This window comes from Aquarana catesbeiana, linkage group LG03, assembly GCF_042186555.1.
Source record: "Aquarana catesbeiana isolate 2022-GZ linkage group LG03, ASM4218655v1, whole genome shotgun sequence".
Classification (NCBI taxonomy): domain Eukaryota; kingdom Metazoa; phylum Chordata; class Amphibia; order Anura; family Ranidae; genus Aquarana; species Aquarana catesbeiana.
In genome coordinates this window covers 247211925-247238071 of record NC_133326.1, presented here as the reverse complement: position 1 = coordinate 247238071, position 26147 = coordinate 247211925, and the positions used below count along the sequence as shown (strand labels likewise).

General features: G+C 40.0%; 1 protein-coding gene across 1 annotated transcript in view; it reads left to right on the top strand.

Annotated features, from left to right (window-relative positions):
* The window catches only part of ADAMTS20 (ADAM metallopeptidase with thrombospondin type 1 motif 20), a 263623-nt gene extending 238605 nt beyond the window's left edge, over positions 1 to 25018 (top strand). The window contains exons 32-39 of the mRNA XM_073619942.1: positions 9084 to 9284; positions 10360 to 10489; positions 13068 to 13159; positions 14738 to 14832; positions 16710 to 16843; positions 17408 to 17499; positions 19820 to 19924; positions 21342 to 25018. Of these exons, the coding sequence (XP_073476043.1) occupies positions 9084 to 9284; positions 10360 to 10489; positions 13068 to 13159; positions 14738 to 14832; positions 16710 to 16843; positions 17408 to 17499; positions 19820 to 19924; positions 21342 to 21437 (945 nt within the window). The 3' untranslated portion in view covers positions 21438 to 25018. The remainder of the gene's footprint in view (positions 1 to 9083; positions 9285 to 10359; positions 10490 to 13067; positions 13160 to 14737; positions 14833 to 16709; positions 16844 to 17407; positions 17500 to 19819; positions 19925 to 21341) is intronic.
* Positions 25019 to 26147: the final 1129 nt, after the last annotated feature.

Below are 26147 nucleotides of genomic sequence, written 5' to 3'. Positions count from 1 at the left end.
TGCTCAGCTTTCTAGCAGAATCCTGAAGGTTTTGTTCCAATATTGACTGGTATTTGGAACTGTTCATAATTCCCTCTACCTTGACTAAGGACCCTGTTCCAGTTGAAGAAAAACAGCCCCAAAGCATGATGCTGCATCCACCATGCTTCATTGTGGGTATGGTGTTCTTTTGGTGATGTGCAGTGTTGTTTTTGCACCAAACATATCTTTTGAAATTATGGCCAAAAAGTTCAACCTTGGTTTCATCAGACCAGAACACATTTCCCCACATGCTTTTTTGAGACTTCAGATGTTTTTTTGCAAAATTTAGCCAGGCTTGGATGTTTTTCTTCATAAGAAAAGGCTTCCGTCTTGCCACCCTACCTCATAGCCCAGACATATGAGGAGATTGTTGTCACACAGCCAGTACATAACAGATATTCCTGCAGCTCCTTTAATTTTGCTCTAGGCCTCTTGGCAGCCTCCCTGACCTGTTTTCTTCTCGTATTTTCATCAATTTTGGAGGGATGTCCAGTTCTTGGTAATGTCACTGTTGTGCCATATTTCCTCCATTTGATGATGACTGTCTTCAATGTGTTCCATGGTATATCTAAAGCCTTGGAAATTCTTTTGTACTCTTCTTCTGACTGATAATCCCTTTTAACAATGAGATCCCTCTAATGCTTTGGAAGCTCTCCGCGGGCCATGGATTTTGCTATAGGATGCAACTAAGAAAATGTCAGGAAAGACCTACTAGAACAGCTGAACTTTATTTGGGGTTAATCAGAGGCACTTTAAATGATGGCAGGTGTGTACTGACTTCTATTTAAGATGAGTTTGAATGTGATTGCTTAATTCTGAAGACAGCTACATCACCAGTTTTAAGGTGTGCACACTTATGCAACCACATATTTTCGTTTTTTATTTTTACTTTCTCCCCCTAAAAGATTTCAGTTTGTTTTTCAATTGAGTTGTACAATTTATAGGTCGCATTCAGGGTGGAAAAAGTTCTGAAATTATTTATCTTTGTCTCATTTTTTTACATCACAGAAACCTGACATTTTAACAGGGGTGTGTAGACTTTTTATATCCACTGTATAGATATATAGATAGACATATATATATATATATATATATATATATATATATATATATATATATATATATAGATATATATAGATATATATACTGTATATATATCTATATATACTGTACAGCCCTCAAAATGTCCACACGTCTGCTCTTTTTTGGCGAGTGGAAATTAGCTGAGGGCGAGTGTGGAGCAAAGGTGGACTGGGCTGACAGTTTCCTTGCTGATCGCTTCTGGCAGAAATATTGCAGCCATCAGAGCTGCCCAGAGCGGGGGGCTTCTGAAGCGATTAGTCAGGAAACTATCAAGAGGAGAGCCAGCTGGATCACACAGAGTGGGGATCTCCTGCTGTGACACAGCTTGGAGATAAAATGCTGGCTGTCAAACAAAGTTTTGATGCCTGGACCGGCTCCTATGATAGACAGCACACTGGTCCCAATCGGTGCAGGAGGTGGGACTTTGACAGCGGCCAGTGTTTCATCTCCAAGCTGTGTTACAGCAGGTGATCCCCGCTCTGTATGATCTGGCCAACTCTCCTCTCGATTCCTCCCTGTTTCATTGATGGACACTGATAGGCTGCACTGATGGGCACTGATAAGCACTAATAAGGCTGCACTGATGGGTACTGATGAGGCTGCACTGATGGGCACTGACACTGATGGGCTGCATTGATGGGCACTGTTAGGCTGCATTGATGGACACTGATAAGGCTGCACTGATGGCCACTGATGAGGCGGCACTGAAGGCCACTGATGAGGCGGCACTTATAAGCTGCACTGATGGGGCTGCACTGATAAGGCAGCACTGATCTGCTGCACTGAGGGGCACTGATATGCTGCACTGATGGGCACTAATAGGCTGCACTGGTGAGCACTAAAAGGCTGCACTGGTGGGCACTAATAGACTGCACTGGTGGGCACTGATGATGCTGCACTGAGGGCCACTAATGATGTGGCACTGATGGCCACAGATGAGGCGGCACTGATGAGGCGGCAATGGTGGGCACTGATAAGCTGCACTGATGGATACTAATAAGGCTGCACTGATAAGGCAGCACTGATATGCTGCACTGATGGGCACTGATGATGCTGCACTGATGGCCACTAATGAGGCTGCACTGATGGCCACTGATGAGGCGGCACTGATGACCATGAGGCAGCACTGATAAGCTGCACTGATGGGGCTGCACTGATAAGGCAGCACTGATATGCTGCACTGATGGGCACTGATATGCTGCACTGATGGACACTTATAGGCTGCACTGATGGGCACTAATAGGCTGCACTGGTGGCCACTAATGAGGATGCATTGATGGCCACTGATGAGGCTGCACTGATGGCCACTGATAAGGCTGGACTGATCAGGCCACACTGATGGCCACTGCCTTAACCCTCTTGGGCATTGAGTTCACCAGAGCTTCACAGGTTGCCACTGAAGTCCTCTTCCACTCCTCCATAATGACATCACAAAGCTGGTGGATGTTGGAGACCTTGCGCTCCTCCACCTTCCATTTGAGGAGGCGCCGCAGATGCTCAATAGGGTTTAGGTCTGGAGACATGCTTGGCCAGTCCATCACCTTTACCCTCAGCTTCTTTAGCAAGGCAGTGGTGGTCTTGGAGGTGTGCTTGGGGTCATTATCATGTTGGAATCCTGCCCTACAGCCCAGTCTCTGAAGGGAGGGAATCATGCTCTGCTTCAGTATGTCACAGTACATGTTGGCATTCATTGTTCCCTCGAAGGAACTGTAGATCCGGAGTACTGGCAGCACTCATGCAGCCCCAGACCATGACACTCCCACCACCATGCTTGACTGTAGGCAAGACACGCTTATCTTTGTACTCCTCACCTGGTTGCCGCCACACACGCTTGATACCATCTGAACCAAATAAGTTTATCTTGGTCCCAGTAATCCATGTCCTTAGTCTGCTTGTCTTCAGCAAACTGTTTGCGGGCTTTCTTGTGCATCATCTTTAGAAGAGACTTCCTTCTGGGACAACAGCCATGCACACCAATTTGATGTCCTGTTAAACCTCTGTATGGTCTTGGCCACCATGCTGCAGCTCAGTTTCAGAGTCTTGCATCTTTATATAGCCTAGGCCATCTTTATGTAGAGGAACAATTCTTTTTTTCAGATCCTCAGAGAGTTATTTGCCATGAGGTGTTGTGAGGTGTTTCACAATTACTGCGACCACCTTCCCACTCTGTCCTAAACACCCTAACCCACATCTTCAACCTCTCTCTCTCCTCCGGCACCTTTCCTTCCCCGCTCAAACATGCACTGGTTACCCCCATACTTAAAAAACCCTCACTAGACCCCACTTGTTTGAATAACTTAAAGCGGGGGTCCACCTATCTATCGTTTTTTTTTTTTTGGAGTTCATTCACAAACTTTTCTTCTCATGATTATCTAATCACATGTTCTATGTAATAAGTCCGCCTGTGTCTGATTTCGTTGTAAAGAATAACTTATAAAATTCACTGAAGGCGGTTTCCATCTTCATTGTGGACATTTGAAGCCCACAAGCATGTATTTCCTGGATGCGGTGAATGCTGTGCTCCCAGCATTCACCGAGATGTTGTGATAACGCTGTTGCACAATGCATGCTGGGAAGCCTGTGACTAGCTCCCAGGGGACTGTGGGAGGTCTGGGAGAGGCTAGAAACACGCCTACTCCCATGGGAGGAAAACCAGGAAGTGCTAAGAAGATTAGAAAAAAAAGGTAATTACGGCGATTTAAATTTTTTTACACAGCATGTCAGCATCTAGGCAAGGAAGAGAATGCATAGAGATAATGTTCAAAATTTGTGTGGAATCCCGCTTTAAGACCCATCTCCTTGCTCCCATATGCCTCCAAGCTCATCGAACGCCTTGTCCTTGACCGAATGAGTCGCTACCTCACGGACAACAACCTTCTCGACCCCGTACAGTTCGGCTTCTGTCCACGACATTCCACTGAAACTGCCCTACTAAAACTAACCAATGACCTACTAACTGCTAAAACCAATGGCCTTTACTCCATACTCATACTCTTAGACCTCTCTGCTGCCTTCAACGCAGTTGACCACCTGCTCCTCCTCAGCAAACTACACTCCCTTGGCCTCTGTGATTCTGCTTTATCCTGGTTCTCTTCCTACCTATCTCAGTGCACTTTCAGTGTCACAACTCCATCTTCTCCGCTCCTCTTCCTCTCTCTGTTGGGGTACCCCAAGGCTCCGTCCTTGGGCACCTCCTATTCTCACTCTATACCTCTTCCCTGGGCCAGTTGATAACCTCCCATGGCTTCCAATACCACCTCTATGCCGATGACACCCAGATCTATCTCTCCACTCCTCAGCTCACCCCCTTGATCACCTCACGGATCTCAAACTTTATGAATGACATATCGGTATGGATGTCACACCACTTTCTCAAACTCAATCTTTCTAAAACTGAGCTTGTAATATTTCCTCCTTCCCGGTTATCCCCATGACTTTACCATTAAGATCAACAGCACAACCATTGGTCCCTCCACACATGCCAGGGGGCTGCGTGTAACCCTTGACTCTGACCTCTCCTTCAGCCCCCACATCCAATCACTGGCTAAATCCTGCCACCTTAACCTCCTCAACATCTCCAGTATTCGACCCTTCCTGACTAATGACATCACAAAGCAACTTATTCACTCCTTGATTATTTTCCACCTTGACTATTGCAACTCTCTCCTTAATGGCCTACCCTTACGCAGGCTATCCCCCCTTCAGTCTATTATGAATGCTGCTGCTAGACTAATACACCTCACTAATCGATCCGTGACTGCTGCCCCTTTCTGCCAATCCCTTCACTGGCTTCCCCTACCCCACCGTATAAAATTCAGAATGCTAACCACAACATACAAGGCCATCCACAACATCGCCCCCAGCTACATCACCAACCTCATCTGCAGATATCGCCCAAATCATCCCCTCCGCTCCTCCCAGGACCTCCTGCTCTCTAGCTCCCTTGTTACCTCCTCTCATGCTTGCCTTCAGGATTCCTCCAGAACTTCTCCCCTCCTCTGGAACTCCCTGCCCCGGTATATCTGATCAGCCCCTAACCTGTCCACCTTTAGGAGATCCCTGAAAACTCACTTATTCAGGGAAGCCTATCCCACACCCACCTAACAACTGTCCCCGAGCTACCCACATCAAATCATTCCCTGCATCTATTACCTTTTGAACCACCACCCCCTCCCTTTAGAATGTAAGCTCTATGAGCAGGGCCCTCCTGTCCCTTCTGTATTGAACTGTACTGTAATTGTGCTGCCCCCCCTCTACATTGTAAAGCGCTGGGTAAACTGTTGGCGCTATATAAATCATGTATATTAATAATAATGAGGTGCCACGTTGAAATTCCAGTGACCAGTATAAGAGAGTGAGAGCAATAATGCCAAATTTAACACACCTGCTCCCCATTCACACCTGAGACCCTGTAACACTAATGAGTCACATGACACCGGGGAGGGAAAATGGCTAATTGGGCCCAATTTGTACATTTTCACTTAGGGGTGTACTCACTTTTGTTGGCAGCGGTTTAGATATTAATGGCTGTGTGTAGAGTTATTTTGAGGGGACAGCAGATTTACACTGTTATACAAGCTGTACACTCACTACTTTACATAGCAAAGTGTCATTTCTTCAGTGTTGTCACATGAAAAGATATAATAAAATATTTACAAAAAAAGTGAGGGGTGTACTCACTTTTGTGAGATACTGTGTATATATAGATTTAGAGGTATAGCTCCACGGGACCATGTGCAAAGCCGTTTGTCTTAAACATAAAGGTGTTATTTTTCTTTAGGCAAACACAACCGAGCTTCCAGCAGCAAAACAGAATGCAACAGAAAAAGTATACTTATCTTCAGCACAAACAGCATAAAGGAAACATAAGGAAACGCAAAGTTCATAGATGGGATTTACCCCAAGGTTAACACAGTCCCACTCTGGCTATCGGGCAGTTCCCAGCACACGTGCAGCACTCCAACAGGTCTCTCTCTCCAAAACCTACTCACACCACAACACCTAATACTGCTTCCTGTTTTCCTGTTTTGAGTGCTGCTTCCTGGAGGCTGCTTAACTCTGTAGGGACTGGATTCCCTGTAGTCAGGAGTGGAGGCCCTTTTCCCTCCCGAATATCTCTTCAGATCCTCCAAAATTCCGGGGCTCAAATACCTCTCTACTAATATAGAGAGGACTGCGAGTCAGTCCTCTCCTTTACATGGCTACCCCAGAATTCATCATCCATCGTGGGTGAGCACACACACTTCCCTAAAGGGACCAAAACATGAATATTGGTGCCACATAGCACCTGTCCAGAACCCATCCTTGGCATCCTGAACAATATATACAGGTATATATAAAGTGAGATTGATTTGTGCTAGTCCGAAACTGTATTTTAGGGCATGGCAGCCCACTTTTATTCCAAGAACGAAAAGTTGCCCATGCAGGAGTTTCTCCCACACAATGTGCACAAACGAAAGTACAGAATTTACCTCCCAGATAGTAAGAATAACTTGCCAGTGTTGAACTATAAGCCTGTTGATTGGTTGCACATTTTCACTGGCAAGTTGTACACTTGCAGAGCACTTGAAGCACAAGTTCTAGTTGACACTTTTCCAATTTGTAGCAAATTTACATGGCAAGTCTCTAGCAAGAGCAAGTTGAATTGGTGAGTTTACAGCAAGAGCTCTGCAAGTCTACAGCATGAAAATTTAGGCACAGTGACCCCTGTAGTGGGATGACTATTGCATAACATAATTAAACCAGAACTTGCAGCAGACTTGCAGATTGTTTGCAAAGAAATTGATCATACAATGCAAACTTGCTGCAATATGTGCAACAAACCTGTGAAGCCTGGCAAATCTAGCAATAGCTTAGCAAGTCCTTTTCAAACTTGTAGCACAATTGCTTGCTATCTGGGCTGGCTCACTGCTGCTCCCCTTTCCAGTCCCTTTGACTGTGCTGCCCAGCTCTTCTGTTCTGGAACACTTGGTTCTCTAGCCTTTAGTCACAGCGCCCCACTGCACTGACCACCTCTGGCTTATGAATTGGGTTTCTCTTGACACCCCTCATAAGAGCCAACCTGACTCCTGGAACTGAGACCTGCTGGCTTCTGGCTGGGCCCTCTGACCCCTCGATGGGACCTCTGTCTCGTGGCTTCTGACTGGGGCCCCACTGTCCCCGTGTGAGACCTTACATCTCTCGCACTGAGAGCGGTCTCCAAACTGGAAGCTGTCTCCAAACTGGGAGCTCTGAGCTTTCCTCAGACCTGAGTATATAATGAACATGCACGCCTGTGTAGTCAGCCGGGTTGCAGGCATCTAGCAAAACCCAGACGATTGACTCCAGAACTATAGAATCTGGAGAAAGCCAAAAACACAGCTTTCTCCACTCAGAAATGGTCTTTCTGAACCTCCCATTAACCCTAACTGTGAATCCTGTGTCACATTTTCCTATATTCTTATAGTAACAGTGTCTCCCTTTGTCATAATATATATATATATATATATATATATATATATATATATATATATTCAGAGGGGCCCAAAAAATGTACACATACTTCAACATTAAAATGATATGCATAAAAATGTTATTATTACATAGATGTAAACATCAAAGGGTAGCTGTAAGTCATGTTTGAATTATGAAATCACATTAGGTGCTCAAAGTGGTCACCATGAGCATCCTGACACTTTTCATTTTGGCGAACTACTGCATGAACAACATTGACTAGAGTGTCCTCAGGAATTGCTCTACATGATGTTTCAATTTCTTCCCGTAGTGCAATCAGTGTAGGTTATTTTCTACAGTACACTGTAGAAATCGAGGGGTGTTACTGTAAGTCCGGGGAACATGGAGGGAATTCAACAGCACCTCTACGTTCTAACTAGCGTCCTGGCAGAATGTCATTGAGATAGGCTCCCACGTCTCGGTGGTAGTGAAGTCGTGCGCCATCTTGCTGCAAAAAATCTGCATAAACCGAACGAATGGCCAGTAACATGATGACATCAACAATGGTGCAACTACTGACATCTTTAGGGGAAACGTAGCACTACACATTGCTTCCATATTTCAATTCAGGTTTTGATAAAGGGCTTAGATAATAACTGTTGAAGTGTGTATACATTTTTTGGTATATAAACACACTAACATTTTTTCTTAAATATCATATTTCACAAGGGAAAATGCGATACCACATGCATTGTCTACATAATTAGAGATTATACAGGCTCTCTGACACACACAGGATGATTTACTAAAGACAAATAAGTCAACTATATCCTTTAAAATTGAATTGACTAGCTCTCCAGAGCTTAGTAAATTAATGTAAGTTTGGCTGACTAACATCATCCAATCACATGCAAGTTTTTGTGTTGTTCCTTTGCACGTACTGTAATTTGGTATTTTTTTGCAAAGTAAAATATTAATTTGATTACTTATTAAAGTAAATAATAATTTGATTACTTTTTTAATAGTTTAGAATTTAGCATCAGATATAGTTTTTATGTGCTTTATGTTTTTCTTGTCAGCTGTAACCAGAGTTATATTGGGATTAAACAAGGAAGCCCACTTGTGGATATACTTTCCATAAATCAGCATACATTGAAAGCTGGAATAACAGTTTTGGGGCACTTACATACAGAGAACCTTATGCTTAATAGGATTTTATAAAGAATATTTTTGGCTCTCCTGTTATACCTTTGGAAATGGGAATGCAGTCAGAATAATGCAGTTTTTAAAGCACTAGGAAAGACAGCAGTTTTAATGTCCTTGTGTGTATTGCAGTAATTGAAATCATACCAGATAGTGGCAGGATATCAAACCATCAGAGCAATGATGGAAGGTATTTGCTGGACCTATTTGTTAAGATTGTTTTATGTAGAAGTATGTGTGGGACACGTTATCCAACGTATCTGTCAAAACTGTTTAATTGCACTTTACTTAAAACAAATCTATAGCAAGCATTCCATGACAATACATTTATTTCTTTTTTTCAGTGTTCCAGAAGTTGCTGGTTTGGCCACGAACAAAAATTGACTTATTGTAGAACAGTACTGTCAAAGCAAAATCAGTACATGAATGGCTTACGAACTGCCAGTTATAAAAGCTGTCCTTTACGACAACATTCATTGGATCACAAATGCAATGGAAAGAACTGCATCCAAACAGTATTTTGGAAAGTCGGGAAATGGAGCAAGGTGCGCTATATCAAAAGCCCTAAATCTTTCAGATGTGTGCAAATTGATTTTTAATCTGTGTCACATGAAGGAGCTCTGTGAGAGTGAACTAAGAGTGGTGCCATAGCACCTCAGAAGTTCCCACCTTGAGAAGCATTGCTTTTTTAATTGAAATGCCTCTTGAACACTTTGGTTGAGAATATGATTTTGCAGATTACCATTGATGTGATGTGTGCCTGCAGCATTTTTCCGTAGCAAAGACAGCCAGAATGCAAGTGTATGGAACTCTGAAAAAAATTAAACCAGTAATAAACATTTAGGCCTCATGCACACGGATGTTTTTACAGCTGCTTTTTTGAGCTTTTTTTTCAGCTTAAAATGGCCTGTTTATGTTAGTCTATGGCTTCATGCCCACCTAGGTGTTTTTGAGCTGCAAATGGCATAGGCGTTTTTAAGCTGTAAAAAAAACCGAGGACCAGTGGGTTCTGAGAGACTTTTTTCAGCTGTACAAATGCTCTAACGCTGATAAATGCTCAAAAACACTCAAAAACGTCATTCACCAACGTTTTTTAACGTTTTTGATCCATTGAAAAAAAAAATTTTTGAAAAAAAAAAAACGCTAAAAAACGCAAAGAAACCGCTAACGCGGAAAAACGCTCAAAAACGCTCAAAAACGCTAAAAACTGCTATTGCAAAAACATTGAAAAAAGCTGAAAAAAGTTAAAAAAAATCACTGCAAAGATGCTGGCGTTTTCATAACGTTATTTTAACAGCCTGTGTGCATGAGGCCTTAAAATTGATTTGCTTCATGTGTGCACTGTTTGCAGTTGCTCTATTACATATGCTGTAACTGAACTAACATATTTGCCATTTATCTTGTTAGTGAAAAATGTGCCTCACATAGTTGCATTGTTAGTCAAGTTAAAAAAATACACACGTTTATCTAGTTCAACCAATAGAAAAATAAATAAATAAATAGAAACCATCCATATACAGGGTCCTTCTTGATCCTCTGAAGGCAATTGGATATTCCCTGAATCAACATATTAAAACTGTGTTTCTGATCTGTAAACATCTACTTTCCCACTGTAAACAGTGTTCATCTGCATGCGGTATTGGAATTATCGAAAGAAAAGTGGTATGCATGACAGAGAACAACCGCTCAAGTGACCTGTGCCCATCACATGTGAAACCAAGATCTAGGAGGTCATGTTTGTCAAAATACTGTAAGTATTCAATTTTGTATACATAAACGGTCACTGTCTGTCTTTAGAAATAGTGCAAATAACCTTTTAATTAAAAGCATGCTTGACCCCTTTTTATTTGCAGCTTGAGTAAATGTTGAACAGCAAACAATAAGAGGTTCAATTATAAAGAAATTTGCATAGCGATTCACCAAGATTGTCCTTGATTTAAAATGAATAATATTGCATATGACCACTAGATGGCACTAAGTCAAATGGGAATTTTCTACAATACTTAGTGCCATCTAGTTAACAAAAGTGGTCTTTTCCCCTTTTAAATCAATGAAAACATTCAACCAGCACAGGAAATAGCCTGATTACATTCATTTTTTTGTCCCATTCACACAGATTAAATAAACATGCACTTTCACTGGGTGAATTTTATAAATACAACTCTAAGTGTATGGTATATAAATAATATAATTCTTATCAGTCAATAGATAAAAAGCCTTTCATGCAAGACATGTTTTGATTCTAGGCAAAGATCATTGGATATTTTCATAAATGGGCATATATAAGATAGAAATCAACCATACATTGAAAGAGAAGCTTTTGTCTTGAGTTTCTCCACTTAGATTTTTCCTGTGACTACTGCATGGTGGCCCCAAACTGGTGTAGTATAGGCTACAATCAAGGTAACTTATGTAAAGCAGAACTCCAAGCATATATTAAAACCCCAAATGAATAAAGTTCTGTATTCATTATTATGTCCCTTAATACAAATAAGTACCTAAATTTGGTTTAGTATCAGCCTCTTACAGTCCAATATGCAGCAGAGCTTAGACTTTGAGGTAGCAGCAGTACAAGGATAATCAGTTGTGCTGCAGTACAGGAGCATTGGTATGTGGAGAAAGCAGATATTCAGAGAGACGAGCTCATAAGCATCCTGGTTCTCCTTTTACAGACCAGTTACTGGCTGAGGGTGTGGAGAAGACCTGTAAGTGTTACTGAACTGCAGCAGGAAAAACTAGGTCTCCTGCCGTGGCAAAGATTGCTTTGCAAATCTCAGAACAGGATGGGAAATATAAAATCTTTGTTAGATAAAGTAATTCTCATAAATGCATTTCATCTACTGTATGGGTTTAGGAGGTTTGCCTGGAGTTCAAATTTAAATAATAAAGCGTTCTTTATGGGAACACAGAACCTCAGAGGCCCCTGTGAAGTCACACAATTGGTTTGTTCTCTTATAGCTAGCTCAATGTTTGCTCACTTTACTGCTAATTGCATCATGCAGTCCAGACTGTTGGTTAGCACAAATTCATGGCTCAATTTAAATCTGAGAAAACCTCTAAAAAACCTCTAAACCTCTTAAACTTTGCTCATATCATATGTCCACAGTTTCACATTTCCCTCTCAATTTTATCTTTTCCCTCCTGCAGCAATAACTCACCTTGCAATATCATGTCCCTTTACTGGAGCCCCTTGTTTTTCCGTGCAGTTAAGTATCAGTCCCCCAACAACAAACTTTTCTCCAGCAATTGCATGCACCACCCCATCCCTTTCCTTCCCTTTCAACCACATAGACTCCCCCCGCCCCCATCATCTAGCATAGGTAGCTGACAGGAAGAAGCAAGACTAAGTCAGCATGGCATGTCATTGCTAATGACATACCTTTGACATCCCATACCATTGCTCTATGGAGATGATTGCTTGCCCCGCTGGAAGTTCAGAACTTCCAGTAGCAGAAATCAGCAGTTTAAGAGTACAGAGAGGTTAGTTATGGCACTGTGTAGACTTTCTGAACAATGTATGGTGACCGAGAAGCTGCTTGATCTGCTCTCAGTGCGATAGTCACACAAAGTATACCTCCTTTGCAGAAGCCACTGCAGTGGCCTAAAGTTTTGGATTTACTGTGTCTGTTGGTAATTGTGTCCCTATTCATAATGACAACTGGCAATTTAGCATAGTAGCCTCTTTCCATTAAATTATGTTCTAGTAAAATGTAAGGACAATTTCCTTCATTTCAGTTCTAGTAAAATGTAAGGACAATTTCCTTCATTTCATCATGAATGCTATTTGTGACTGGCATTATACATTGCAACAGTTTTTACTTAGGCTGTAGTTTTTGTAATATATTTTTCCATTGTTTATGATTAGATTTTTTAACTAAAATTCAGGTTCAGGTATTGCTTAGCTATAGTCATGTTATTATGGACTTTGTCATTGTTCCTTAGTCCTGATTGTGACATTGATAACAATGACTAACCACTGGCAAGGTAATACATTTTTCTTTCCGTTGTTGTTTTAGATAAACATGTATAAAAGATCTGTTTGAAATATATACTCTTAACAATATAGTATGTGTTATTATGTTAAAACATGTTTCTTGTAATTTGTAATAATATATGTACATGGGGCAGCCATATTTGCTCATAACATATATATGCTTTTCTTCCTGCTTTATAGACCTACCCATGGTTGCCCTTCATTATGCTTTTTCACAATAAAAGGGGTTTGCCAACCCACTGAAAACTATTTTTATCTGTGTGGCTTATATTTTACATCTATTGCTTAATGATATTTCTTAATTTTTCATGTGCCTTTCTTTTCTTCTTCCTAGGTGAGTACAAGAGCTGCAAGGAAATTCGTCTTATTAAAAACACACAAGTTGATGGTGAATATACACTAAAAATTAATAACAGAAAAGTCAAGGTAAATAAGTTAAAGGAACACTGTATAATTATGGAAACAGGTACTAAGCCTAGATAGAATTGTATATACTGTATTTATTGGCGTATAACACTCACTTTTTCACACTGCAAATCGGTTGCAAATAGTGTGTGCGTGTTATACGCCGATACTGCAATTTGGGCTGCTTCGGAGAGAACGGGGAGGGGGGCGGGACGAGCGCCGTCAGATTACATACAGCGAGAATCTCCTGTTTACACAGCGGCCCCTGTAATAGGAAGTCCCGTCTCCTGGGCCAGCATTGGACCAGTGTTCTGTCTATCATAGAATCTGGTCCAGGAGGCGGGACTTTGTATTAAAGTGGCCGCCGAGTAAACAGGAGATTCTCCCTGTATGTAATCTGATGGCGCTCATTCCGCCCCCTTCCTGAGATGGGCATTGATCAAGCTGCATTGATGGGCAATTTTGAGGCTGCAGATGGACATTGATCAGGCTGCATTGATGGGCACTGACCCTTATTTTGCTTCAAAGTTCTTTATTTAAAATTAAAGTTTTTTTCCTGAAACTTCCCTTTTAAAATGAAGGTGCGTGTTATACGCCTGTGCGTGTTATATGCCGATAAATATGGTAATTTGCTGACAGTCTCCACATTTATTATGTTTCATAGTGCCAGATGCAGAGAGAAGATGCATTCATATGCAAATGTTGAGTTCTGGCTAATATCCTTATTGAGTGGAATGAAGTTCAGATGGTATTTCGTAAATATGCAAGCTCTCCACACTAGAGGCAAATCCTATAACTAAGGTGAATGAAGAAAATTAAAGAAGTATTGGTCTTTTTCATCATATAGACTATTTTATCGAAAATCTGATGGTAATCTGACCCGTTTCAGGGATCTGCCTCTGCTACCTCAGGGCTTATTCATGTGTGTAAACAGAGAACATCAGAAGAATAGCTTAATTGTCTAAGATTCTAACCACATTGCCCAGAAACAAATTGATTATAAGTGCTTCATAGTTCAGGAGAGCACCCTCAATCATTGTGTTTCTAATTGATGTGTTTAAACACATCAATTTGCCCTGAAGAAGGGGACGCAGATGCCTGAAACCTGCCAAGTTACATTTACTGTAGACCTTCAAAAAATGTATTATTCATGATGAAAAATGAGCAGTGCATCTTTCAATATCTTCATTCACTTTGGCTAGGGGCTTTGCCCCTTGCAAGAGCCCTTGGATTTGGCTTAGAGCTTTTACCTCTGAAGATCCTTTCTTCCTCTCCAAATCAATGATTTGCCATCTGAAAACTGCAATTGTTAGAAATCAAACAAGACTGGCGACTGCAAGATCCCCAGTGTTATAAATAGGTCAAGTGTTACCTGTGACCTGTGTTTCCTATTAAAGAAAAATAAATTCAGATGTGTGGTTAATGGTAGTGAAAAACAGTGATCCAGAGAAAGTAGGACAGGATTGAATTTTGTTGGCATATTTATATATGAAGAAAGATCCTCTGTCTTTTCAGCACTAAAGATCATTCGGTGCATTATTGTACTACTATATATATTGCTAATCCATTTTGTATGCATTTTCCCTGCATTCCTTGTAGATCTATTGTGCAGGCATGGAGTCAGATAGCCCAAAAGAATATATAACTTTAATAAAAGGTGAAGCTGACAACTTTTCTGAGGTGTTTGGATACAGGTATGTTGATACTTTATGCAAAATGTGATTTTATTTAGACGTAAAAGATGAACAGTCTATACAGAAGACAATGACATCAGCACGGATAGAATCAATTGGCTTTCTGCCGTTTGGTGACAAGTTTGGAAACTTCAACACTGCTGTTGCTACTGTAGCTAATACCATGGATGATACTGACACTGATTTTGTTAATATTTTTATTGTAAATAGATTTTATGTCATAGATAGTTAAATTTAACTAACTATATATAAACTAGTTAGTAATAGGAGGAAATCAGACAAAGCGTTTCCAGGCAGGGGGTGCAAGGGGATGCAAGGAGCAGTGGTTAAAACAAGTCAGGAACAGGGTCAAAGTGGGGGTCAGTTTCATAAGGAGATTGACAGAGAGCAGGTACAGGCAACAGGACCAAGATCAAAAGGTTTGTAGAAAGAGCAAACAGACAGTATGGGCATCAAGGTAAAATGTTAAGGAGGGGCTAAATACCCTCCCAGCAGCCAGCATCAGGTGAAGACTAAGTCCTGGGACCTGCTGACTGCTGGAAGACATCTGCTGGTGGACACTGGAACTGCACTATTTAGGTCCATCGGCCCAGTACCACTAGCAGGTCTTCCAGCTTCTAACAGACTAGAGACTGCAGCTAGGTTACAATTTCTAAACCACTGAGAAGTGACAACTGTAAGCAACAGTTGCTGTAGTAAATGCTGCAGTGCATTGTAATGTGAGAAGCACTGTGTGAGTTCTGAGCAGTGCCAAAGCTGAATGCAGCCTCAGTTGTACTTGGAAAATTGGAAATGTGCTCCTGTTACACTTCTACATGAATGCTGTTCCTGATGTCTTGACATACAAGAAAATATGTTTGAGTCAGCCAGTTGTATACAAGATGCATAGATGCTGAAATTTTTGGTGTAAACCTCCAATAACCAAAGTCATTTTCAAGCAATCTGATACAATCTGAGCTGAATCTTGAATCAGGCAAATTGGTTTGTTCGTCTCTATGTATCAGTATCACATTTGCCAATCTGTTTTCCTTGTTTGTTTTACTACTAAGTTTCCTTACCAAAGTGACAGATCTGAACTAATTGTTGTTGTCCTTAGCAGTCCATAATAAAAATGAGGATGCTTTTACAAAGGTTGCATGCACATTATTAAGTCCCCCTGTAGTAAGTGTATATTATATTTTATATATTTCTTTTTTCTGATTCTGTTCTTAAAAAAAAAAAAAACATGCATTTATGTACGGTATATATCCATAGTTTGTTTCAATTTTACATAATTTATTCTTGGCCCAGTTTACTTAAAGTGGAACTAAACTGTATCTGAGCACCAAAAACATCATTTAATTTATTGTTTTAATATTCAAAGCAAACTCCCCCATCTATCTATTTCTCCATGCTTTATTTTGCCGAGAAATCACTTTGAAAAAAACACCCAGCATTTCTGACCACGGCCATCTTGAGTAAGCGCAGATGATTAATATAGCATTTACTTCTTGGAATCCATGTGCCCCTAGTTCAGGCATGACAATCAGGAGGGTGTGTTTAGCTCCTCCCTTCCTGAAGACTCTGGAGACGTATGACATAATTTGCCTAGACCTGGAAACCAGGAAGTAATTGAAGAAATGTAAAAAAACTGATTAAAACAAAGAAATATGATATATTTTCCTATATATTTAACAATGCTAGCAGTATAAACATTACAAATAGTTAATGTTGATTGTGAGATATTATTTTTTCTTTAATACTAACAAGGTGCAAAGCATATTGTCAGTGACTAAAGCATTTCGTAATGCTTATGCACAATATTTGTTGCTAACAAACTGCCTCCATCCAGTATGCCACCTTTTCAAATGTAAATTCTAACAGTTATGTCTTTGTAGGCTAAAAAACCCATATGAATGTCCTTTTAATGGGAGCAGAAAACAAGACTGTGTGTGTAAAAATGATTACCTTGCTGCTGGCCTCACTGTCTTCGGTAAAATACGATTGGATATCATCTCAATGCAAATCAAAAGTGAGTTTTCAAAAATAGCATTTAAATCTTTCTAAGGGCAATATGAAGGCTACTATTACTAATGTTTTTCTGAAAATGCTACATAGCTGGCTGTTATGCTGACTCACTGGCTTCAATACTATCTGAGACACTGACCTGGAACAAATATGCAGCTTGGGAAAGTCAGATTAAAGTAAGACCTCCTTATCGGCTTGCTTGTTCTGGTTCAGAAGCTCAAAGAATTGATGTAAGAGGCAGGCATCGCTCATTTGCAGAAGGAGAAGCTACCATTGGCAGCTTCCATGTTTTTCTTAGGAAAGTGTCTCTATAAGGGAATGATGTACTGTTTTCACATGTGTACTTTCGCTGCTGTATTTTATTTAGATAAGTCACGCTGACTGTCACAGGGTATATACATAGAAAAATAGGATAAAATAATACTTTGCCAACAGGGCCAACTAACATACATTAGTTCAATATATGATTAGATATGAAACAAAATAATGAAAAGCTAAATAAATAGATAAGTAGTACAATTCTGTGAGTGTTTGCTTGTCTAAAAAGATTTTTGTTTTAAATTTATAGCTACAGATCTTTTGTTTGCTCGAACAATCCTTGGTAGAGCTGTTCCATTTGCCACAGCAGGTGACTGCTACAGTGCTGCCAAGTGTCCACAGGTATGTCCACTTTTTTATCCTCTTCAGAATATTTTTATGAGAAGAGAGGTCACGGCAAAAAAAAAATGGTGACAGTAGTATCCACAGGTTTCAAAGGATACCTGCCTATATTTGTTGTCTGGAAATCCACTTTAAGTTCTAAATACTTTTTTCCAGATGTCTTCAGAGAAACCTAAAACCAATTTCACTGCCTAATGAGGATCAGGATGACAGCCTCGGCGTCTGCATCTTTAAAATATGCTAGCATTGGCAGGTTCCATAATTATTTTTTCACAGACTCCCTTTGAGGCTCCTATATTTTTCACTGTTTTATTTACTGTTCTGAACTTCAGATGTGCCTTGCACTGCTCATGTTCTGATGCATAGACTACAGACTGTAATAACTTGTCAGTATGTCAAATAAAGTTAGCAACATCAGCTCCTGTAAATCTATCCTCACATTTCCTTTAAAGCATTTTAAAGCATTTTTACTCTTTTAATTACTTTTCTAAACTCTAAAAGCAGGAATGTTGTGTACTATTTTGTTTTGCTTTAGGCTTAGGTTTGTCATATAAAAATCTGCCAAGTTCCATGTCAACCAGGGCACCCCTTGTTAGAAATCAAGGGGCCCCATACAGCCTACCTGACGGGGCCCCCTTGGCCCCGCCCATAACCCCACCCCTGGCTCTGCCCCGGACCCCACGCTATCACGAAGTCTGGGGGAATGGTGGCAAGAGCTGAAACATATAACATATTCCAAAAGCTGAACCTTTAATAACCATTAGTATTCTAAACTTTTTATACTATGATAAAGCAGCAGAGATGTCTTATTTTAGAACTTTTTTGACAACAACTAATTAGCTGGGATGAGCTTAGGCGTGTTCGGACCGTAGTCGGAACCTACCTTAGCGATACCACCAGGAAGCTTTACAGCACCCCACCAATCATAACTGGATCTGAATGGGAGAGATGTCAGAGTTTTGACATCTGTGCCCGTTCAATTTGTGTCCACATACACCACAGACTTGTGTCCATTTACATTAGGCTACCTCTGATCTGTCACATTTAGGTCTGGAAAAATAGAAAAGGATGTTCCTTTCCATTTTTTTTTTACCTGAATGGACACGGAGGTAGACGGATCTAAATGCACACAAGTCAATTCATATCTGGACTCCTGTAGACCTACATGGAGCTTTCGATCAGGTCTACATGAAAAACTGACAGGCGGACCTGATTGCAAAGCTTGGATGAAAAATTGTCAAAGGGGAATGGTTTTGGGGTGGTAAAAATGCAGCTTGGCTGTGTGTTTTTACTGGCCCTTCCCTTCAACACACATGTAAAGTAGCATCTCATTGTGTGCTCATGGTCATCATCATTATGTCATTATGATGATCAGAGCACAGCAGGTGCTGTATGGCTCTGTGAGTGTAACATGCTGTTGGGTGTTGACTTTGTTATGGCTGTACAGTGTTATAGTCTGTAACACACAGTACAGCCATATATTAAGAAAGTCAGCACCCAACAGTGTGTTACACTGACAAAGCCATACAGCACCTGCTGTGCTCTGATCATCATAATGACATAATGATGATGACCATGAGCACACAATGAGGAGTCCGGGGACTGCACCTTAGCCTCAGCCTGTGTGATGTGTCAGTGTGTATGCAGGGGGATTGCTTGCCTGTGGACCGGCGTTGGGATTACTCTTTCTGCACTACTGTCTCAGCCACCTCAGTGATTAGTCTCTCCCTCAGGCTGCAGCAGCATGACACTTACTGAGGGAAGGGAGCCTCATTGCAATTTAATCCATCCGTCGTGGAAAGCATACAGTGAGTGGCCAGAACTTTAGTTTGTTACAAGGTACACTGGTGCAGAGCAGGTATTGTATGCCTGTGCTTGAAAATGGAGAAAAAGTCCCTCTTCTTCTCTCACCTCCTTGGCCCCTGTTAACCTGATGGGGCCCAGGAAGGTACTATATACCTTGCTAATCAAGTAGGTGCAGGTTAATAAAGTTTTTTAGTTAATTTGTTTTTTTAGCAAGAAATTAACCACAAAGCTACTCGGGCCCTGCCCTATCAGCGGCCCCGATGTCAACCATGGCTTCCAAAAGCACTGGTTTCAGTAAGTGAATAGTAAGAAATGCCAATATTTGAATTTTATGTGGCTTTCATAATGACTTTTCAGATATGCAATAAGCCATACCATGCAACCCTGCTTTAGGAAAGGTCCTACCTTTTTTCTCTTTACAATTACTGAGAAGCTAAGACTTGAGCATGCCAATGCTGTACATGTTTTTGTGAAGAAAGAAAAATAGGTCTTACATCCTTCTTCATTTTTACAGGGGCAGTTCAGCATTAATCTCTCAGGAACAGATTTTCAAGTATCAGATGCAACTAAGTGGATGGCTCAAGGAAATTATGCAACTCTAAATGTGCACAAATCACAGGTGAGTTTTAGGCAACGATGACCTTAACCACTTCAGAAAATAATTTACCCCCTTCCTGACCAGGCCATTTTTGCGCTACGGCACTGCGTCGCTTTAACTGACAATTGCGCGGTCCTGCGATGCTGTACCCAAACAAAATTGACGTTCTTTTTTTACCACAAATAGAGCTTTCTTTTGGTGGTATTTGATCACCTCTGCGATTTTTATTTTTTGCACTATAAACAAAAAAAGAGCGTCAATTTTGAAAAAAAAAATATTTTTTACTTTTTGCTATAATAAATACCCCAAAAATGTTTTTAAAAATCTAATTTCTTCATCAGTTTTGGTCAATATATATTCTTCTACATATTTTTGGTAATAAAAATCGCAATAAGCGTATATTGATTGGTTTGCTCAAAAGTTATAGTGTCTACAACTATTGTAAAGATTTATGGCATTTTTATTATTATTATTTTTTTTACTAGTAATGGCGCTGATCTGCAATTTTTATCGGGACTGCGAAATTGTGGCGGACAGATCGGACACTTTTGACACATTTTTGGGACCATTGACATTAATACAGTGATCAGTGATATAAAAATGCACTGATTACTGTGTAAATGTCACTGACAGGGAAGGGGTTAACACTAGGGGGCGATCAAGGGGTTAACTGTGTGTTCTAACTGTAGGGGGAAGGAACTGACTAGAGGAGAAGACAGATCATTGTTCCTAGCTAGTAGGAACACACGATCTGTCTCATCTGTCCTCACAGAACAGGGATTTGTGTCTTTACACACACACATCCTTGTTCTGGCTCTCGTGCCCGCGATCGTGCGGGCCGGCGGTCATCGCGACCTCCGGCCATGCGCATCGGTTCCCCCACGCCTGCTATCCCTGCTTAAAGGGCCGACGTACAGCTACGACAGTTCGCAGGAACGTGCCGACCTGTTGCAGTTTAATGATGGTGGCTGGTCGGCAAGCGGTTAATAAAATAACATTTAGAAACATAGTATCTATTGTTTCATTTAACAGCATTTGTAATTTCTTGTTGTACTTACAAGATTTTACACATTCTTGTTGTCATCAGTTAAAGTAGCTGTTATCAAGATAGCATAGTGTGAACACATCATTGGTAAATGCATTCATTCTAATTTATCAGTATACTTTTAGTAAGAACTGTCTGTGTATCCCCTCTGGCAGTCAAAAAAGCTGAACTGAAAAATGGCAGTTCAAAACCGATTGGCTGTTTCTGGGCAATACAGACCATTTTTTACAAAAAGCCTTTTAAAAAGTGAAGCCTATTGTTTTGTGTGTTGCTGAGGTAGAGACGAAGACTTGATGATTGCTACATTTTGAGAAAAAGAATGCCATGAAATTCTTCTGTTGCTTTGTGTATTCTGTGACACATATGTTAAGTGTGTGTGTGTTTTCTCTTTAGGATGGGACTAAAGTATATGGAAGATGCGGAGGGTATTGTGGGAAATGCATTCCCAATTCAGCTTTTGGCCTCCAGGTTCAAGTACAAGAGCGTTAATAAAAGAACAGATGGGTTACATATAAATGCTCTGATTATTGAAAATGACTGAACAATCACAGCGTTTGTGGCCCTAAAAAGTTCTCAATTCAGATCTTTTCAAGAACAGTCAGTTGGTCAATAGTACGACTGGTAAAGTTCAAATAATTGCATATGACTTGTAAAGGGTCAGTGCCTGCTTGTATTGAAGGTACACGAATCAACTCAACACATTATCGTAGTTGTCTTAGGACTTGTTCAATAACGATAACCATCAGATCTGAGTAGAGACACTGGATCATATTACTAGATTTTTAATTGGTGCTGTTACTTACATGGGAACATTGCCATGAAAAATGATTTAAAAAAAAAACATCCCAGTTCTGGTTATAAATTTACTGCTATAAAAGTTTTTTCATAGGCAGTAATGTCCATTTTCAGGACAGTGACACCCCTAATTTGGTATCAATGTGGGAGTTTAGATTTATAGTTTAGGCTTTTTGGGCTGGGGATATGTAAAATACAGTTATAGTTTTGATCAACCATGTTCTTGACCTAATAAGAAGTAAATGTTGTTGGCCATTCCTTGGCATTTGCTACAGGATAAATCAAATTTCACAGAGGGGCTATAATGGACAAAGTACATTATTTTAACTTGTGATTTTGATAAGGATGAAAATGAAGTATATGTGACCCCTAGCAAAGCAGGAGATCTTTTTATAATTGGTTTTCTACCTTGCTTGTGACAGAGATTGTTAAAGTGCTCTGACAGATCTATACAGAGAATGCCAATAGCGATTTACTGCTGTCCTCTGTATGGCTTACATCTATCCAAGCACTGCTGGGCCTTTCCTAAATTTTATCTATCACAGGCTCACAGAAATCAGTGACCCCCGTGGGTGCATAGGAGGCATTCTCCATTTTTAATAGCACCAAACTGTGTGTTTTACATGATGCCTTAATGCCCAAAGTTGCTATATAAATGCTAGCTTTTCAGAAAGTACATGATCCCATATTGCTGGGCACACCCAGCCCCTCCTCCCCAATTGACATTTCTTAATCCTGGCAAATGGTTGCTCAGGCATTATGAACCGCATGTTGGGAGGAGGGATGAACTCAATTGTTACATACCTGGAAGTTAGAATGGCCCGATAGGGTTTGGGCAGTGACTCAGATCAGGTACTGTGCGGGAGAGCTTAAGGTATTCTTTGACAATCCTACTGTGCACCTGCATTCTGTTGTAATATCAAAGACTTTCAAAGCTAATCTCTCCTCCATCATTAAATTACACTGTATCAATGCCCACAACATGGATAACAGGATGTGAGACCAGTGATGGACTGGTTGGGAAATCCTTGTTAAATATGTGAAAATGGGCACTATTAATCCCCAGCATTTTTCTGAGAGTATTATATGTTTTTCCCACACAACCCCTTAAATTACACTTAGGGCTCTTGTACTCAGGCATTTGTTTGCATTTCAACTGTTTTCTTCCCCATACAAGTCAATGTGAATGAAAAAACATCTAAAAACATCTTAAAGAAACTACTTAAGCAAGCCAAAGACAAATAAAACAACTCAGCAGCATTTATTTTTCTTCCTGCAAGCATACTGCGTTTGAGTTGCTTTTCTCTCTAATGCCTGTGTGTATAAGCCTTTAGAGTAGATGATCTTTAACATCCTTGCAAATTACCAAGACGTCTACTGTGTTTAGAGTTGTCAGCTGCAAAGTGCTTGTATTGCTTCTAGCTACTTAATATGTTACTATGACACATTACACATACACACACTACAGTCAATAAGTCCTGCATTGTTTGGTCTGAATGATTTGATCTTCTGGTATTCACAGTTGGAACATTTGGGAAAATTAAGCCACGTGCTCTGTTACACCAAAATTCTATTTACAGCAAATTGGCATCTCTTTTCCACCAGGCCTTCCCCTATGTTTTCTGAAAACTGAAAGTGCATTGACATGGCTACAACTGGGGCTGTTGGCAAGTGTGTATAAAATGATTATCTTAGTACATACCCTACCTCTTAAGTAAGTTCTTTATAAAGATATATATGTAATTTGCTTACTTTTTTTGCCTATATTTTTGTATTTATTTAAATTATTTTTAGATTTATATCAACTACTGCAAATGATGGAAAACTTATGAGGCATTAAATTGAAGGATATTATAAAACAGTTTTGCAGCTAGTAAACCAGGCTCCTGTAGCTAGTAGTAGTTAGTTACTTTTAACTGACTTGTTCTATAATGTTGAAGGCATTTAACCACTCTTCCAAGAAGCTACTTGGATAAGCAGTGAGATGTTATACAGATACATTACAGATAAGGTTCAATGAAATGTGGTTAACTACTATTAGATATAACATGACCTGGATAAATGAAAACCTTCACCGAGAAACCAAAACCAAATGTCTCTCTCAGACAAGAGAACACTTAAATTTACAGATGGATTAAATATGGTGCCTTGGATTAAATTTGATCAGGTCATATTCTCAGGTATTATCTTTCTTTTAAAAGGAGAGTGATTTTTCTTTATTTTTAATATATTTTTCTCTCTCTTTTTTGGTGTTTTTTTTTTACAAAATATGTTTATTAGACAAAAAATTACATTTTATTAACTGACCTTTGATGAAAAGTAATCAACTGGTCATCATGGCAGCTGTTACCTAACAAAGCAGTAAAGAAATCTTAGTATGTTTGTACTCTGAAAGATTAAAATGCTAGGGTTACATAAGCATTTTTATGTTTTTGCTAGAAGTTTAACCACTTTTTGATAGTCATCTGATAAGCAGCACATTGATTACACTGCACTGCAAATTTGGTGACTGTCAAGTGGTTACATCTCTTAGTAGCATGTGATTAAAATCCCCTGTGTAGTATTAGCAAAAATGTTACCTTAAAGTGCATCTATGTTGAGAAAAATGGGGAGGCTGCCATTGCTGTCCTTCTTCTGGAAATGTTAATATGACTGTGTTTGGCTTCAGCATTTCTAAATCACTCACCTAGAACAAGCATGTAGCAAATAATAGAGAAAAGGCAGGGTTCTGTATCTTTATATTCATCAAAGTACTGAAGCCAAAGCATTAGAATGACAAAGAAGCAATTGGCATTTTTAAGGAGATTTCAGCAAAGACAGCCTTCCCTTTTCACTCGTGAGGATTTTCTTTTAAACAAACTTGTACTTTGCCTGGGTTGAACAAGGTAAAATATTTACTCAATTTCAGGCTTCACAAGAAATCTGTACTTACCTTTACCATCCATCGCTCAAGTCCACCCCTGGAGCACCAGAAAACTCTTGTGCAAGTTTTTCCTTCCAAAAAGTAGAAACCTGCTTAGGCCTATTCCATCTCCCCTGATGTGAAATCTTTTTAATCGGATTCCGACAGAACTCAAACTAAGGACCCCAAAGTTTAAATGTTTGACAAGTAAATATATTCAGTAATATGCTAACTGTAGAAGCAAGAAACTATTAATGATACCGGGAGGCCTTATCGCACAACAATCTAACCATGAAACATTCAAATAGATTATAAAATAATTTTCTTTCTCTATTGTTTACACTTAAAATAACACACCAGATAACAAATAAAACACCATGCTATCAACAAGATAATATCATAAATTCATATTTTTTAGCATAAAAACAGAGCACATCTCTGAATTTTATTATTTGTACTATGATATGACAAAGCTTTCTAGAAACTAAGATGCCACAGAAAAAAGTCTTTATCCTCACCTTACCTATACAGAACATTCCCAGAGTAAAGAAAAAGTACAATTACTACATAATGTACTAATTTAGAATCCAACAGAGCACTCTTAAATAAATAAAAACTACATATGAAGGCAAGCATGTAAGTTCCACAAAAAGGTACATATATTGTCATGTGACAAATCATGAAAAAGCTGCATAAGAGGAGTGGTAGGTGAATCACCAGAACCCCACTGACTCAGGGGTCCTACATGGTTACTGTAGACTTATGGCCACTGTGAGCTGCATTGCTACAGTAATTGAGTAAAGCTGTAATATTAAGTCAGTGCTGTTAGAAGTTGGCCTCCCCCAGATGCCAGCCAAGGCCTCTTAGGCCCTTAAAAGTACGTTGTGGGAAGTGCCAGGCTTATCACCTTTGCCTTTCCTACATGTACTAGATAATTGGCAAGCTGTACTGGTGGATTTGGCTGCAGGGAGGCTCAGGGAAGGTAAATATTAATTCCTTGTGGTGTCTGCTTTTAAATGAACCTGTTAATTTTCCTAATCCTACCAAAGTACAGGTTTGCACTAAAGTCTGCCATAGGTTCGAATCTCGGCTGGTTCAGCAGGAACCTGTCGAGATTCAAACCATGTATGGGCATGGTCTCCCCCTCTGGGAGAACACAATATCTTGGCGGGATGGATACCTACATCAACACTGACTGTGTTGATGGGGGAATCGAGCACCGTCTATGCCCGGCTTAAGTCTAGGGCTACATAGACAATTAAATCCTTTTGCTGAACTGAAATTGATACACTCGGTAGAAAAAAAACAAAGTATCGCAGTAGTATAGAGATGTAATCAGCTATGTAATCCTAGGATAATATGAAACTCCACCCAGTTTTAACTTTTTTATACTGCCAAAACAACGATAAGATAGTTTAAAAAAAAATCAATATATTTTTGTTACTTCTTGTGGATTTATGTACAGAATGCACGGGCATTACTAATTATACTGAAATAGAATA